Consider the following 16200-nt stretch of genomic DNA (forward strand, 5'->3'; position numbering starts at 1 on the left):
CTACTGTGGTTCATTCAGTTTCAATAAAGGATTTTTTCTTTGTCCCAATTTTTAATTATATTTACATTTTTTAATTTAAGCATGTTACTTTGTTTCACTTGCTAATTATTTTTTAATATAATTTCTAGGTTACTGTATTATAACCATCGATAAACACTTTAAATTATGGAGAATGGGCATGAATACTGTAATCTCGTAAAACCTTATGGGATTATAATGTCTTAGATTAAACAAAGGATGTGATAATGTAACACTTCTCTAAATATAGAGCCACCAAAAATATATATAAATGTATATAAATAAAAGATTTCATTACATTTCAACTTATCCACACATCTAATATTTATGGACACCAATTCATAATTTTCAAATATTATTTCTTTATTAAAAGAAAATTTAAAATCTAAAATTGAAACAAAATATAAAATACATTATAATCAAAAAGTGCAAACAGTATAATATTTATTCAAAATCAAACATTTTTTCAAACAGTGCAAATATCAAAAAAATTTAGTGCAAAAGGGTGTGAAAAGTGCTAACTAATAATATGATCAATAAAGAAAAAAAAACAAATTGTAATAATTAAATTATAAGTTATGATATGTCCCGTAGTTATCCTGTGAACTTTCGTCAACGGGGGAAGGATTACCCATCCGTGGCTGAAGGGGTGGGAGCTGGGACATTGTCTGTGGCATAAATGGTGTGCCAATTGTTGACGACATTGCATATTGTGCTGGCGGTCTCTGTGTGTGTAGGACGTTACCTGTAACTCCCTGGCTATATGATGAACCTCGTTGGATTGGAATATCCATGAAAGGAGTATTCTGCATCCCCCCTTGGACAATGTTCAGTGGCGGTGGGGGCCGCGACTGTCTTTCTGCATTTAGACATGCCACGATATAACAATAAATGTTTTCACGGCATTGCCGCTCGCGGTCTTCAGACAATTGTTCAAGAATTACATATAGGCTACGGCAAAAAATACTGCGCCCATTATTTAGGTCCAGGAAGACATCGCTCCGATGTCGTTCCTGGCGTAGCTCTTCTACTAAATTAATAATGTTGGTTTCCACCCTGGTCGGTTCCTGGTCTACGTCACGCGACCGACGCCCCCTTGGCCTGCTTCTTGCAGGAGATCGACTGCGATCACCCTTGAATAAAATAAAATACATACAGTTATTGACATATACATCTTGCACTTATATGACCAAAAGTAATGATGATACATTCTTTTTCTATAAAAAATCAGAGACCATAGGTTGTGTTATACCTGTATAGAAGCAACCGGTGTTTCACGGTCGCGTGAAATTGGAACTGTAGCCAAAGATAAACTCGCTTGTGATGCACTTGGCACATCCTCCATCTCATTTACTATATCCTGATGGACACTGCCTTCATCCTCTGAAATGTTGGATGTTGTCCTTTAAATAATAAGGTTTAAGTACAGTTAGACATGTGCACATTTTAAAATTTTATTATTTTATTTTTCACAACCCTAAGCCTATCCCCTAACACCAAACCCCCACCCACCAACCTAAAAAAAAAAACGTAGACATAACACTAACCCAACTACTCAATACAAACCCTAAACCCTAAGCCCGAAATTAAACCAAAAACTATCCCTAATTGCTAACCCTAACCCCAAGTTTGTAACCATAAACCCTAATTGCTGACACTAACCCTAACCCTAATTGCTAACCCTAAACCGAAATTGATAACCCTAACCCTAAACCCCAATTGCTAAACCTAACCCCGATTTGGTAACCATAAACCCTAATTGCTGACACTAACCCTAACCCTAATTGCTAACCCTAAACCGAAATTGCTAACCCTAACCCTAAACCCCAATTGCTAACCCTAACCCCGATTTGGTAACCATAAACCCTAATTGCTGACACTAACCCTAACCCTAATTGCTAACCCTAAACCGAAATTGATAACCCTAACCCTAAACCCCAATTGCTAAACCTAACCCCGATTTGGTAACCATAAACCCTAATTGCTGACACTAACCCTAACCCTAATTGCTAACCCTAAACCGAAATTGCTAACCCTAACCCTAAACCCCAATTGCTAACCCTAACCCCGATTTGGTAACCATAAACCCTAATTGCTGACACTAACCCTAACCCTAATTGCTAACCCTAAACCGAAATTGATAACCCTAACCCTAAACCCCAATTGCTAACCCTAACCCCGATTTGGTAACCATAAACCCTAATTGCTGACACTAACCCTAACCCTAATTGCTAACCCTAAACCGAAATTGATAACCCTAACCCTAAACCCCAATTGCTAAACCTAACCCCGATTTGGTAACCATAAACCCTAATTGCTGACACTAACCCTAACCCTAATTGCTAACCCTAAACCGAAATTGATAACCCTAACCCTAAACCACAATTGCTAACCCTAACCCCGATTTGGTAACCATAAACCCTAATTGCTGACACTAACCCTAACCCTAATTGCTAACCCTAAACCGAAATTGATAACCCTAACCCTAAACCCCAATTGCTAAACCTAACCCCGATTTGGTAACCATAAACCCTAATTGCTGACACTAACCCTAACCCTAATTGCTAACCCTAAACCGAAATTGATAACCCTAACCCTAAACCACAATTGCTAACCCTAACCCCGATTTGGTAACCATAAACCCTAATTGCTGACACTAACCCTAACCCTAATTGCTAACCCTAAACCGAAATTGATAACCCTAACCCTAAACCCCAATTGCTAACCCTAACCCTAAACCCCAATTGCTAAACCTAACCCCGATTTGGTAACCATAAACCCTAATTGCTGACACTAACCCTAACCCTAATTGCTAACCCTAAACCGAAATTGATAACCCTAACCCTAAACCCCAATTGCTAACCCTAACCCCGATTTGGTAACCATAAACCCTAATTGCTGACACTATCCCTAACCCTAATTGCTAACCCTAAACCGAAATTGATAACCCTAACCCTAAACCACAATTGCTAACCCTAACCCTAAACCCCAATTGCTAACCCTAACCCCGATTTGGTAACCATAAACCCTAATTGCTGACACTATCCCTAACCCTAATTGCTAACCCTAAACCGAAATTGATAACCCTAACCCTAAACCACAATTGCTAACCCTAACCCTAAACCCCAATTGCTAACCCTAACCCCGATTTGGTAACCATAAACCCTAATTGCTGACACTATCCCTAACCCTAATTGCTAACCCTAAACCGAAATTGATAACCCTAACCCTAAACCACAATTGCTAACCCTAACCCTAAACCCCAATTGATAACCCTAACCCCGATTTGGTAACCATAAACCCTAATTGCTGACACTAACCCTAACCCTAATTGCTAACCCTAAACCGAAATTGCTAACCCTAACCCTAAACCCCAATTGCTAACCCTAACCCTAAACCCCAATTGCTAAACCTAACCCCGATTTGGTAACCATAAACCCTAATTGCTGACACTAACCCTAACCCTAATTGCTAACCCTAAACCGAAATTGATAACCCTAACCCTAAACCCCAATTGCTAACCCTAACCCCGATTTGGTAACCATAAACCCTAATTGCTGACACTAACCCTAACCCTAATTGCTAACCCTAAACCGAAATTGATAACCCTAACCCTAAACCCCAATTGCTAAACCTAACCCCGATTTGGTAACCATAAACCCTAATTGCTGACACTAACCCTAACCCTAATTGCTAACCCTAAACCGAAATTGATAACCCTAACCCTAAACCACAATTGCTAACCCTAACCCCGATTTGGTAACCATAAACCCTAATTGCTGACACTAACCCTAACCCTAATTGCTAACCCTAAACCGAAATTGATAACCCTAACCCTAAACCCCAATTGCTAAACCTAACCCCGATTTGGTAACCATAAACCCTAATTGCTGACACTAACCCTAACCCTAATTGCTAACCCTAAACCGAAATTGATAACCCTAACCCTAAACCACAATTGCTAACCCTAACCCCGATTTGGTAACCATAAACCCTAATTGCTGACACTAACCCTAACCCTAATTGCTAACCCTAAACCGAAATTGATAACCCTAACCCTAAACCCCAATTGCTAACCCTAACCCTAAACCCCAATTGCTAAACCTAACCCCGATTTGGTAACCATAAACCCTAATTGCTGACACTAACCCTAACCCTAATTGCTAACCCTAAACCGAAATTGATAACCCTAACCCTAAACCCCAATTGCTAACCCTAACCCCGATTTGGTAACCATAAACCCTAATTGCTGACACTATCCCTAACCCTAATTGCTAACCCTAAACCGAAATTGATAACCCTAACCCTAAACCACAATTGCTAACCCTAACCCTAAACCCCAATTGCTAACCCTAACCCCGATTTGGTAACCATAAACCCTAATTGCTGACACTTAGTGATGGACGAACTTCCGACGGGACGTTTCGCGAACGCGAAACGCGAACGGACACAAACGTTCGCGAAAACGACCGTTCGCCGCGGGCTCCATTGACTTCAATGGGAGGCGAATTTCGCAAACCTTTAGGTCGAATTTGCGGCCACGGGGTAATTATTAGGGGGTAGCACGTAGTCCCACCACCTGGACAATAGCATAATACATGTATGAGGTGAATTTGGGATCGATAACTACAAGCATTTTTTTTTTATTTGGGAAATTGTTCTGACAATTCAGGACTATGGAGCTAATGAAGGCAATGGAGGAGAGGGAAGGTCAGGGACCAGGGTAGGCAAACAAGAGGGTGCAGGAGATACAGAGCACTGACAGCAGCACCGTAATACAGAGCACTGACATCAGCACCGTGACATACAGCGCTGACAGCAGCTCCGTGACATACAGCGCTGACAGCAGCTCCGTGACATACAGCGCTGACAGCAGCTCCGTGACATACAGCGCTGACAGCAGCTCCGTGACATACAGCGCTGACAGCAGCTCCGTGACATACAGCGCTGACAGCAGCACCGTGACATACAGCGCTGACAGCAGCTCCGTGACATACAGCGCTGACAGCAGCTCCGTGACATACAGCGCTGACAGCAGCTCCGTGACATACAGCACTGACAGCAGCTCCGTGACATACAGCGCTGACAGCAGCTCCGTGACATACAGCGCTGACAGCAGCACCGTGACATACAGCGCTGACAGCAGCTCCGTGACATACAGCGCTGACAGCAGCTCCGTGACATACAGCGCTGACAGCAGCTCCGTGACATACAGCGCTGACAGCAGCTCCGTGACATACAGCGCTGACAGCAGCTCCGTGACATACAGCGCTGACAGCAGCACCGTGACATACAGCGCTGACAGCAGCTCCGTGACATACAGCGCTGACAGCAGCTCCGTGACATACAGCGCTGACAGCAGCTCCGTGACATACAGCACTGACAGCAGCTCCGTGACATACAGCGCTGACAGCAGCTCCGTGACATACAGCGCTGACAGCAGCACCGTGACATACAGCGCTGACAGCAGCACCGTGACATACAGCGCTGACAGCAGCTCCGTGACATACAGCGCTGACAGCAGCTCCGTGACATACAGCGCTGACAGCAGCTCCGTGACATACAGCGCTGACAGCAGCTCCGTGACATACAGCGCTGACAGCAGCTCCGTGACATACAGCGCTGACAGCAGCTCCGTGACATACAGCGCTGACAGCAGCACCGTGACATACAGCGCTGACAGCAGCTCCGTGACATACAGCGCTGACAGCAGCTCCGTGACATACAGCGCTGACAGCAGCTCCGTGACATACAGCGCTGACAGCAGCTCCGTGACATACAGCGCTGACAGCAGCTCCGTGACATACAGCGCTGACAGCAGCTCCGTGACATACAGCGCTGACAGCAGCTCCGTGACATACAGCGCTGACATCAGCACCGTGACATACAGCGCTGACAGCAGCTCCGTGACATACAGCGCTGACAGCAGCTCCGTGACATACAGCGCTGACAGCAGCTCCGTGACATACAGCGCTGACAGCAGCTCCGTGACATACAGCGCTGACAGCAGCTCCGTGACATACAGCGCTGACAGCAGCACCGTGACATACAGCGCTGACAGCAGCTCCGTGACATACAGCGCTGACAGCAGCTCCGTGACATACAGCGCTGACAGCAGCTCCGTGACATACAGCACTGACAGCAGCTCCGTGACATACAGCGCTGACAGCAGCTCCGTGACATACAGCGCTGACAGCAGCACCGTGACATACAGCGCTGACAGCAGCTCCGTGACATACAGCGCTGACAGCAGCTCCGTGACATACAGCGCTGACAGCAGCTCCGTGACATACAGCGCTGACAGCAGCTCCGTGACATACAGCGCTGACAGCAGCTCCGTGACATACAGCGCTGACAGCAGCTCCGTGACATACAGCGCTGACAGCAGCTCCGTGACATACAGCGCTGACAGCAGCTCCGTGACATACAGCGCTGACAGCAGCTCCGTGACATACAGCGCTGACAGCAGCTCCGTGACATACAGCGCTGACAGCAGCTCCGTGACATACAGCGCTGACAGCAGCACCGTAAGCAGCCCCAGGAGGAAGTCAGCACAGCACAGGGATGGTGTGATCCCCTCATAATAAGAACCCCCAGGAGGAAGTCAGCACAGCACAGGGATGGTGGGAGCCCCTCATAATAAGAACACCCAGGAGGAAGTCAGCACAGCACAGGGATGGTGGGAACCCCTCATAATAAGCAGCCCCAGTAGAAATATGACACCGCTCAACCTCTTCAAAGAGGAGGGTAGGGGCATATAGTACGGTGTGCTTTTTTGGGTCAGGGAAGTGAGCCAAATGAATTAAGAAGGTCTGTGTGCTTGATTCCAAAAATTGTTTATAGACATATACATGGTCTACTGATCACATGTGTTGAATTCCTCCGAGATCCATGCCTCATTCATTTTTAGAAATGTGAGGTAGTTAACACTGTGGTGAGCTAGGCGAGTACGCTTATCGGTCACAATCCCCCCTGCTGCGCTGAACGTCCTTTCGGACAGGACACTGGATGAGGGGCAAGCCAACAGTTCGATTGCAAATTGGGCAAGCTCTGGCCAGAGGTCAAGCCTGCCCACCCAGTAGTCTAGGGGTTCATCACTCCTCAGAGCGTCCACATCGGCCGTTAACCCAATGTAGTCGGACACCTGACGGTCTAGGCGTTCCCTGATGCTGGATCCGGATGACACCTGTCGATGGGTCGGCTGAAAGAATGACCTCATATCCGAAGTCACCAACACATCTTCAAACCGGCCTCTTCTTGCAGGCGCTGTTGGATTGGTACCCGCAAATCCTTCTCTGGGAGTGGGAATTGCTCCTCTGCCAGCGCACGCAAAAGCAGAATGCAGCATTTCTCGAAGCAAGGCCTGGAAGTGCTGCATTCTGACAGCCCTCTGCGACGGCGGTAACATTTCCGCCATTTTGTGTTTGTACCGGGGGTCTAAGTACGTTGCCACCCAGTACTGGTCCTTGACCCTCATGCTTTTTATACGGGGGTCCCTATTAAAACACTGGAGCATGAAGGCCCCCATTTGCACTAAAGTGGAAGCGGTGTGGTGGCCTGGCTCCTGCTCATCATCCAGGATAATGTCGTCCTCTTCATTCTCCTCTCCCCATCCTCGCACAACAGGGATCCCAGAAAGGTTTAAAGCATGCTCTTCTTGCTCCTGCTCATCCGCCCCGGCACCATCCTCCTCTGACTCCTCATCAGACTCCTGTTGTTGACTTGTCTCAGATAGAGTAGCCCCCCCTGGGAATTCATCCAGCATTGCGACTTCCTCATCTTCCCGCTCCTGCTCCTCCACAGCCTGATCAATGACACGACGCAATGCACGCTCCAGAAAGAAGGCATAAGGTACCATGTCACTGATGGCGCCATGGCTGCGACTGACCAGTTTGGTGATCTCCTCAAATGGCCGCAGAAGTCTGCATGTGTCGCGCATGAGCAGCCACTGGCGCGGTGAAAAAAAACCCAGCTCCCCAGAACCGTTTCTTTCGCAGAGTTCATACAGGTAGACGTTAACTGCACGTTTCTGCTGGAGCAGCCTATCAAGCATATAGAAGGTTGAGTTCCATCGCGTCGGGCAATCGCAAATAAGACGTCTGACCGGCAGATGGTGTCGCCGCTGAATGTCAGCAAGGCGAGCCATGGCCGTGTAAGATCTTCTGAAATGGGCCGAGATTTTCCTTGCCTGCCGCAAGATGTCCTGGACCCCAGGGTATTTGACAAGGAATCGCTGCACGACCAAGTTTAAGACGTGTGCCATGCACGGCACGTGCGTGATTTTGCCCTGTTTCAATGCGCTAAGCAGATTGGCACCGTTGTCACACACCACTTTACCAACTGTCAAATTGAGCGGTGTTAGCCACTCATCTGCCTGTGAACGCAAAGCTGAAAGGAGTGCCGGGCCAGTGTGGCTCTTTGCTTCCAGGCACAACAGACGCAGCACGGCATGGCAACGTCTCACCTGGCATGTGGAATAGGTTCTGGGGAGCTTGGGCGGTGCAGTGGAAGAGACGCTAGCAGCGGAAAAGGAGGAGGCAGCTGAGGAGGAGAGGGAGGAGGATGGAGTAGGAGGAGGAGAAGAAGAGTCAGGCCTGCATGCAATCCGTGGCGGTAAAACCAAATCTACACGGGTGCCACGGGTTACATGCTTGACGGCCGTCAGAAGGTTCACCCAGTGGGCAGTAAAACTGATATACCTTCCCTGCCCGTGTTTGCTAGACCACGTGTCTGTGGTCAGATGTATCTTGGCACCGACACTGTGTGCCAGAGATACATTCACTTGCCGCTGAACATGGCCATATAGCTCTGGGATGCCCTTCTCTGAGAAATACTTCCTTCCTGGGACCTTCCATTGTGGTGTTCCAATGGCCACAAATTTGCGAAAGGCCTCCGAGTCCACCAGTTTATATGGCAGTAGTTGGCGGGCTATGAGTTCTGACAAGCCAGCCGCCAACCGTTGGGCAAGAGGGTTATCCGGCGTCATCATTTTTTTACGCTCAAACATTAGGCCCACGGAAGCCTGCCTTTTTGCAGAAAAATGTGAGCTTGGCGTGATGGAAGGTGGAGTGGAGGACAATTGTGAGGAGAGAGGAGAAGGAGAAGTAGAAGACGAGGCTGGACGGTGAGAGCCTGCAGTGTGGCTTTGTGTGTTCCGTTGCTCCCACTGGGCTCGGTGATGGCTGCTCATGTGCCTTCTTAAGGCGGTCGTCCCTAGGTGAGTATTGGGCTTACCGCGACTAACGCGTTGACTGCAAAGATTGCAGATGGCAACGCTATTGTCAGCAGCGGACACGTTAAAAAAAGCCCACACTGCGGAGCCATGTGCCGGTGTCCTGGGAGCGCCAGATGTGACCGTACATGGTCGATGACTCGCTCCTGATACATTTGCAGTCTGCTTTGTCCCTGCTGTGCAATGTAAGTCATTGCTGCTTCTCCTCCCTATCTGCTGGTCCATATCTCCCTCTGAACTCCCCTCCTCTTCCTCTCTTGTGGGCACCCACGTGACATCACTAGACACGTCATCATCAACGTCACCTTCCCCACCGCTATAAGTAGAGTAGGCAGCAACACCGGGGACCAACCTCCTCCTTGGGCTGATCTGGGTACTGGCGTCAGACTGCTGAGTAGCGCTTGTTGCTACCTCCTCTTCCTGATCCAATACCAAGAGTGGCTGCGCATCAGAAATGTCCTCTTGATATGGATCGGAAAATAATTCCAGTGACTCAAGCGGAAGGTATGTGGTGGTGGTGGTGGTGGTCGTGTTGTTGGTGGTAGTGTCTTTGGGGGTGCACATAGCAGAGAGTGAAGAAGAGGGTGCAGATCGAGAGGATGAGGAGGGTGCAGAAGAGTAAGGCTGAGCGAGCCACTCAACCAAGTCTGGTGCATCCTTTAAAGTAATTGAACGCACCTTCTGCAACTTCCCACTTTGGCTCAAGCCTGTTGCTCCTGCCCTACCCCTACCACCCCTGCGGAAGGGCCTGCCTCTTCCTCTGCATGTCATTTTTTAAATGACCCTGTGACAAAACTCTTAGTCCCTATACCGCTGAAGGACTGCTGCAGTATAGGTGAGCGGTCAGCAGTGGTGCACGTCAACCCTATCTATTGTGGACCTATAGCGGTCCTTACAGAACAGCAGACTGTACCGCACTCAAGCCTATGTACCGTAGCACCCTATACCAAGTTACCAGTCCTTATAAGAACTTTTGTGGACCAAGCAGGTTGTGTATTAGTGTTTAGCAGACTGTACGTCAGTCCCTATACCGCTGAAGGACTGCTGCAGTATAGGGCAGCGGTCAGCAGTGGTGCACGTCAACCCTATCTATTGTGGACCGATAGCGGTCCTTACAGAACAGCAGACTGTACCGCACTCAAGCCTATGTACCGTAGCACCCTATACCAAGTTACCAGTCCTTATAAGAACTTTTGTGGACCAAGCAGGTTGTGTATTAGTGTTTAGCAGACTGTACGTCAGTCCCTATACCGCTGAAGGACTGCTGCAGTATAGGGCAGCGGTCAGCAGTGGTGCACGTCAACCCTATCTATTGTGGACCGATAGCGGTCCTTACAGAACAGCAGACTGTACCGCACTCAAGCCTATGTACCGTAGCACCCTATACCAAGTTACCAGTCCTTATAAGAACTTTTGTGGAACAAGCAGGTTGTGTGTTAGTGATTAGCAGACTGTACGTCAGTCCCTATACCAATGAAGGACTGCTGCAGTATAGGGCAGCGGTCAGCAGTAGTGCACGGCAACCCTATGTATTGTGGACCGATAGCGGTCCTTACAGAACAGCAGACTGTACTGCACTCAGGCCTATGTACCGTAGCACCCTATACCAAGTTACCAGTCCTTATAAGAACTTTTGTGGACCAAGCAGGTTGTGTGTTAGTGTTTAGCAGACTGTGCGTCAGTCCCTATACCGCTGAAGGACTGCTGCAGTATAGGGCAGCGGTCAGCAGTAGTGCACGGCAACCCTATGTATTGTGGACCGATAGCGGTCCTTACAGAACAGCAGACTGTAACGCACTCAGGCCTATGTACCGTAGCACCCTATACCAAGTTACCAGTCCTTATAAGAACTTTTGTGGACCAAGCAGGTTGTGTGTTAGTGATTAGCAGACTGTACGTCAGTCCCTATACCAATGAAGGACTGCTGCAGTATAGGGCAGCGGTCAGCAGTGGTGCACGTCAACCCTATGTATTGTGGACCGATAGCGGTCCTTACAGAACAGCAGACTGTAACGCACTCAGGCCTATGTACCGTAGCACCCTATACCAAGTTACCAGTCCTTATAAGAACTTTTGTGGACCAAGCAGGTTGTGTGTTAGTGATTAGCAGACTGTACGTCAGTCCCTATACCAATGAAGGACTGCTGCAGTATAGGGCAGCGGTCAGCAGTAGTGCACGGCAACCCTATGTATTGTGGACCGATAGCGGTCCTTACAGAACAGCAGACTGTACTGCACTCAGGCCTATGTACCGTAGCACCCTATACCAAGTTACCAGTCCTTATAAAAACTTTTGTGGACCAAGCAGGTTGTGTGTTAGTGTTTAGCAGACTGTGCGTCAGTCCCTATACCGCTGAAGGACTGCTGCAGTATAGGGCAGCGGTCAGCAGTAGTGCACGGCAACCCTATGTATTGTGGACCGATAGCGGTCCTTACAGAACAGCAGACTGTAACGCACTCAGGCCTATGTACCGTAGCACCCTATACCAAGTTACCAGTCCTTATAAGAACTTTTGTGGACCAAGCAGGTTGTGTGTTAGTGATTAGCAGACTGTACGTCAGTCCCTATACCAATGAAGGACTGCTGCAGTATAGGGCAGCGGTCAGCAGTAGTGCACGGCAACCCTATGTATTGTGGACCGATAGCGGTCCTTACAGAACAGCAGACTGTACCGCACCCAAGCCTATGTACCGTAGCACCCTAGACAGACCAAGTTACCAGTCCTGATAAAGAGCTTTGTGGAACAAGTGAGTTGTGAATGATTAGCAGACTGCAGCAGAAGGGCAGCAGTCAAGTATAATATTCTTTCTATATTTGGAAGAAAGAATATTATACGTGTACAAGCCTATTACCGTACCACTGATACCAGTCCTGAAAAGAACCTTTGTGGAACTAATAGTAACAGCAAGTCTTTAAAATTATCCTCACTGCCTGACACACTGCTTCCTGCCTGTCCCTATACAAATTGGCAAAAAAGAGTAGGCTGGAACGATTAGCTGGAACAGCTCTTTTGTGGACCTGATAGTAACAGCTAATGATGATGATGATGATGATGATGAAGAAAGACTAATCTGGCTGAGCTGTCCCTAAAATAGCAGCATACAGCGCTCTGTCCCTTTATCTAAACTGACAAAAGAAACTCAGGCTGCTGACCTAACACCTATACCAGTCCTGAAAAGAACTTTTGTGTACCAAATAGCTAGCGTTTTCTCTGTCCCTACTCCACACAGGATCCTTTCCCTACAGTGACAGAAGAAAGAATGTAAAATGGCCACCGGATCGGGTGTATTTATAGGTTAGGGGGAATGTCCAAGTGTCCATGAGCTGTCATGTCTCAATTGGTTGTCCTGTAACACATGATAAACGTGTCACGAAAGGTTAAAGTTCTTGTATACATTAAACACGTAAGTCCGCCGGGGCGAACGACGGAAAAAGGCGTTCGAACCCGCGGACGGCGAAAGTCGGAAATTCGCCGCGAAACGACCGCCGGGCGAACCGTTCGGCCATCACTACTGACACTATCCCTAACCCTAATTGCTAACCCTAAACCGAAATTGATAACCCTAACCCTAAACCACAATTGCTAACCCTAACCCTAAACCCCAATTGCTAACCCTAACCCCGATTTGGTAACCATAAACCCTAATTGCTGACACTATCCCTAACCCTAATTGCTAACCCTAAACCGAAATTGATAACCCTAACCCTAAACCACAATTGCTAACCCTAACCCTAAACCCCAATTGATAACCCTAACCCCGATTTGGTAACCATAAACCCTAATTGCTGACACTAACCCTAACCCTAATTGCTAACCCTAAACCGAAATTGCTAACCCTAACCCTAAACCCCAATTGCTAACCCTAACCCTAAACCCCAATTGCTAAACCTAACCCCGATTTGGTAACCATAAACCCTAATTGCTGACACTAACCCTAACCCTAATTGCTAACCCTAAACCTAAATTGATAACCCTAACCCTAAACCCCAATTGCTAACCCTAACCCCGATTTGGTAACCATAAACCCTAATTGCTGACACTAACCCTAACCCTAATTGCTAACCCTAAACCGAAATTGATAACCCTAACCCTAAACCACAATTGCTAACCCTAACCCTAAACCCCAATTGCTAACCCTAACCCCGATTTGGTAACCATAAACCCTAATTGCTGACACTATCCCTAACCCTAATTGCTAACCCTAAACCGAAATTGATAACCCTAACCCTAAACCACAATTGCTAACCCTAACCCTAAACCCCAATTGCTAACCCTAACCCCGATTTGGTAACAGTAACCCCTATTTGGTAACTAAAATCCTACCTGCTAACACTAATCCCTATTTGATAACCCTCAGCACTACCCATACTCCATAACCACCGGACCGAATCATAATCCCTAACCCTTTAACCTTGACCTTAGCTATAACCAATGCCCTTTCCTTACTGTCACCCTTAAGCACTAACCCCTAACATAACTTAAAGGTTAATGGATGGGAGATGGAGAGAAAGGAGGACCAGGAGGAGAGGTGTATGAAGAAAGAAGGGGGAGGGTGAGGGGACTAGAGTGAGTGAGTGAGAAGATCAGAGGGAGAGAGAGAGAGAGGTGGAAAGGCAGTGACTGAACTAAGGGAGGAGGGAGTGAGAGGGGGGGAGAGGGAGTAGAATAGCAGAGGGAGAGAGGGGGGTGGAGAGGCACTGAATGAAATAAAGATGGAGGAGGGAGTGAGAGAGGCTGAGTGAGATAGAATATGAGAAGAGGAGGGGGTGATGGAGAGGGACAGTGGGTTGAGATGCATACATAAATACATACATACATGCATACTAAACACAATTATCTGACAATTAAATTTAATATATTAACGGATATTATATTATCCAGTCTAAAATTTATCTTCAAAAAATAAAAAAATAAAAAATGTATTAGAATCTATTTTAAACACAAAAAATAGAGAAAATTGTACAAAAAATATACCGAAAAAATTATAATAGAAAAATTAAAAATATAAATAACATATATTAAAATAAAAAAATTAGGAATTTAGATCTCAAGTTAAAATTTTAAAAATTTTACTTTTAAAAAAAAAATTAATGTTACAAAATAATATAAATTGATAAATAAATTTAAGTTTACTTACGCTCTTGAAATTAAACTGTCCCTCAAAAAAGACAATTGGACAGTCAAGGGGTGGGTTTTGTAGGTGGATTGGGCTCCACTGCGGTTTGATTCTTTTTCTTTTTTTAGATCTCTCTTTACTCTGTCGGCCAAAGATCTCCATCTTTTTTGAAATGATGCCACTGTGCAATGATTAAAAATCAACTTAAAAACTGAAAATACAAATTAACATACCCCAAAATTTTGACCAAATATAGATTGAACTTACCTCGAGTTTCTTGCTGGGATCTGGAGAGGTCTTCCCAGTTTGGGGTCAAGTCTTTGGCCAAATTTTCCCATGTCCTCTGTTTGGCAATCCGGTCAGGGTACAATTCATGGGATTTGTCCCATAATTGTACATAATTTTGAATTACTTCAATCAAGTTGTTTTGGCTCACATCAGAAGTCATTTTTTAGGAGATGTTTCTTCAAAGCTGGCAATCCAAGGTGTAGGAGATGTGTCTTCAAAGATGGCAATCCAAGGTGTGGACAAGCCTAGCTTGGGGGAAGGGGGGTGGCTTGTGGAAAAAAGTTTCAGTTTCATGAAGGATGTGTGTTCTACATGGAAACATGGTGGGGGAGGGGGGCTGACTAGACATTAAGTTTTTCTATGACAATGCTATGGCTTGGCCAGACTAGGTGGAGCCACTGATTAGATTAGAAATTGGATGAGTATTTGGGGCAAAGAAGTGAAGGAATTCCTCATTGTACAAGCTAATGGAAACACTAGAGATATTATGGGATTGTGTCACAAAGTAAATACACTCTATGAATTATATAAAGTAATTACAACTTTTTCCTAACATTTTTTATTGTTTTCTATGAGTTTAAATCATATTTCAGAATTTTCAGGTACCAAAAATTGGGTTCCTTTAAAAACGCATATAAACGCAAACGCGGCTAAACGCGGTTGCCGCGTTCAGCCGCGTTTAGCCGCGTTTAGCCCCGTTTTGCGTCTGAAACGCAGAAATTTTTGTCTCTGAACGCATTTTTTTGCTTCTGGAAAAACGAGATTAAACGCAACTGCATATAAACGCAAAAAAACGAGACTGTGTGCATGGACACATAGGATAACATTGAATGAGTTCAGGTGCAGTTGAAAAAACTGTCCAACTGCATCTGAACGCGCGTTTAACTGCGTCTCGTGTGCATGAGGCCTTAGGGTCAGAAAGGGTCTGCGTCGCCCCAGGCAGTGCTAGGTTAGTGCCAGTACCGCTAACACCCACGCGCAAAGCATACACCTCCCTTAGTGGTATAGTATCCGAACAGATCAATATCTGATCTGATCAGATCTATACTAGAGTGCCCAGCAATTTAGGGTTCTAAAAAACGCATTGTTAGCAGGATCAATCCAGATACCTGCTAGCACCTGCGTTTTGCCCCTCCGCCCAGCCCAGCCCAGCCCAGCCCACCCAAGTGCAGTATCGATCAATCACTGTCACTTACAAAACACAACACACATAACTGCAGCGTTCGCAGAGTCAGGCTTGATCCCTGCGATCGCTAACAGTTTTTTTTGTAGCGTTTTATACAGTCGCTGACAGGCTAGGTGCTTTTTTACCTGTGAGTCTCACTAGTGTACCCCTAAATTTAGAGCCCAAAATGGCAAAGCGAAGGTACACTAGTGAAGAGGCCTACACGTTTCTGAGCATGACAGATAGTGAAGAGGAAGACACTGATCTGTCAGATTCAGGCTCAGAATACGAACCTGTAGAGGACAGCTCCTCCATGTCAGATAGCTCTGACGACGAAGAAGAGGTCCCTGCTAACGTCAGGCGTACCCGACCCTGATCT

General features: G+C 46.6%; 1 protein-coding gene across 1 annotated transcript; it reads right to left on the reverse strand.

Moving 5' to 3' along the window:
• Positions 1–581: 581 nt before the first annotated feature.
• Positions 582–15563, reverse strand: LOC143988605 (uncharacterized). Its single transcript, XM_077488291.1, has 4 exons — positions 14636–15563; positions 14390–14549; positions 1271–1421; positions 582–1151 (listed from the first exon to the last, which is right to left on the reverse strand). Exons 1-4 carry the CDS (start codon positions 14814–14816, stop codon positions 588–590), a joined length of 1056 nt encoding a protein of 351 aa, XP_077344417.1. The 5' UTR covers positions 14817–15563; the 3' UTR covers positions 582–587.
• Between the last annotated feature and the right edge of the window lie 637 nt (positions 15564–16200).

This window comes from Lithobates pipiens, unplaced genomic scaffold (genome assembly GCF_037356315.1).
Source record: "Lithobates pipiens isolate NorthernLeopardFrog02 unplaced genomic scaffold, aLitPip1_a1.2 Scaffold_18, whole genome shotgun sequence".
Classification (NCBI taxonomy): domain Eukaryota; kingdom Metazoa; phylum Chordata; class Amphibia; order Anura; family Ranidae; genus Lithobates; species Lithobates pipiens.

Excerpts from the sequence above, each read along its gene's own strand:
- LOC143988605 (XM_077488291.1), bottom strand. The coding sequence starts at position 14,816 with ATGACTTCTGATGTGAGCCAAAACAACTTGATTGAAGTAATTCAAAAT. Across the intron at positions 14,550-14,635 it reads ATCCCAGCAAGAAACTCGAG|TGGCATCATTTCAAAAAAGA; the intron begins GTAAGTTCAATC and ends ATCATTGCACAG. Across the intron at positions 1,422-14,389 it reads GACAGTTTAATTTCAAGAGC|GACAACATCCAACATTTCAG; the intron begins GTAAGTAAACTT and ends TATTATTTAAAG.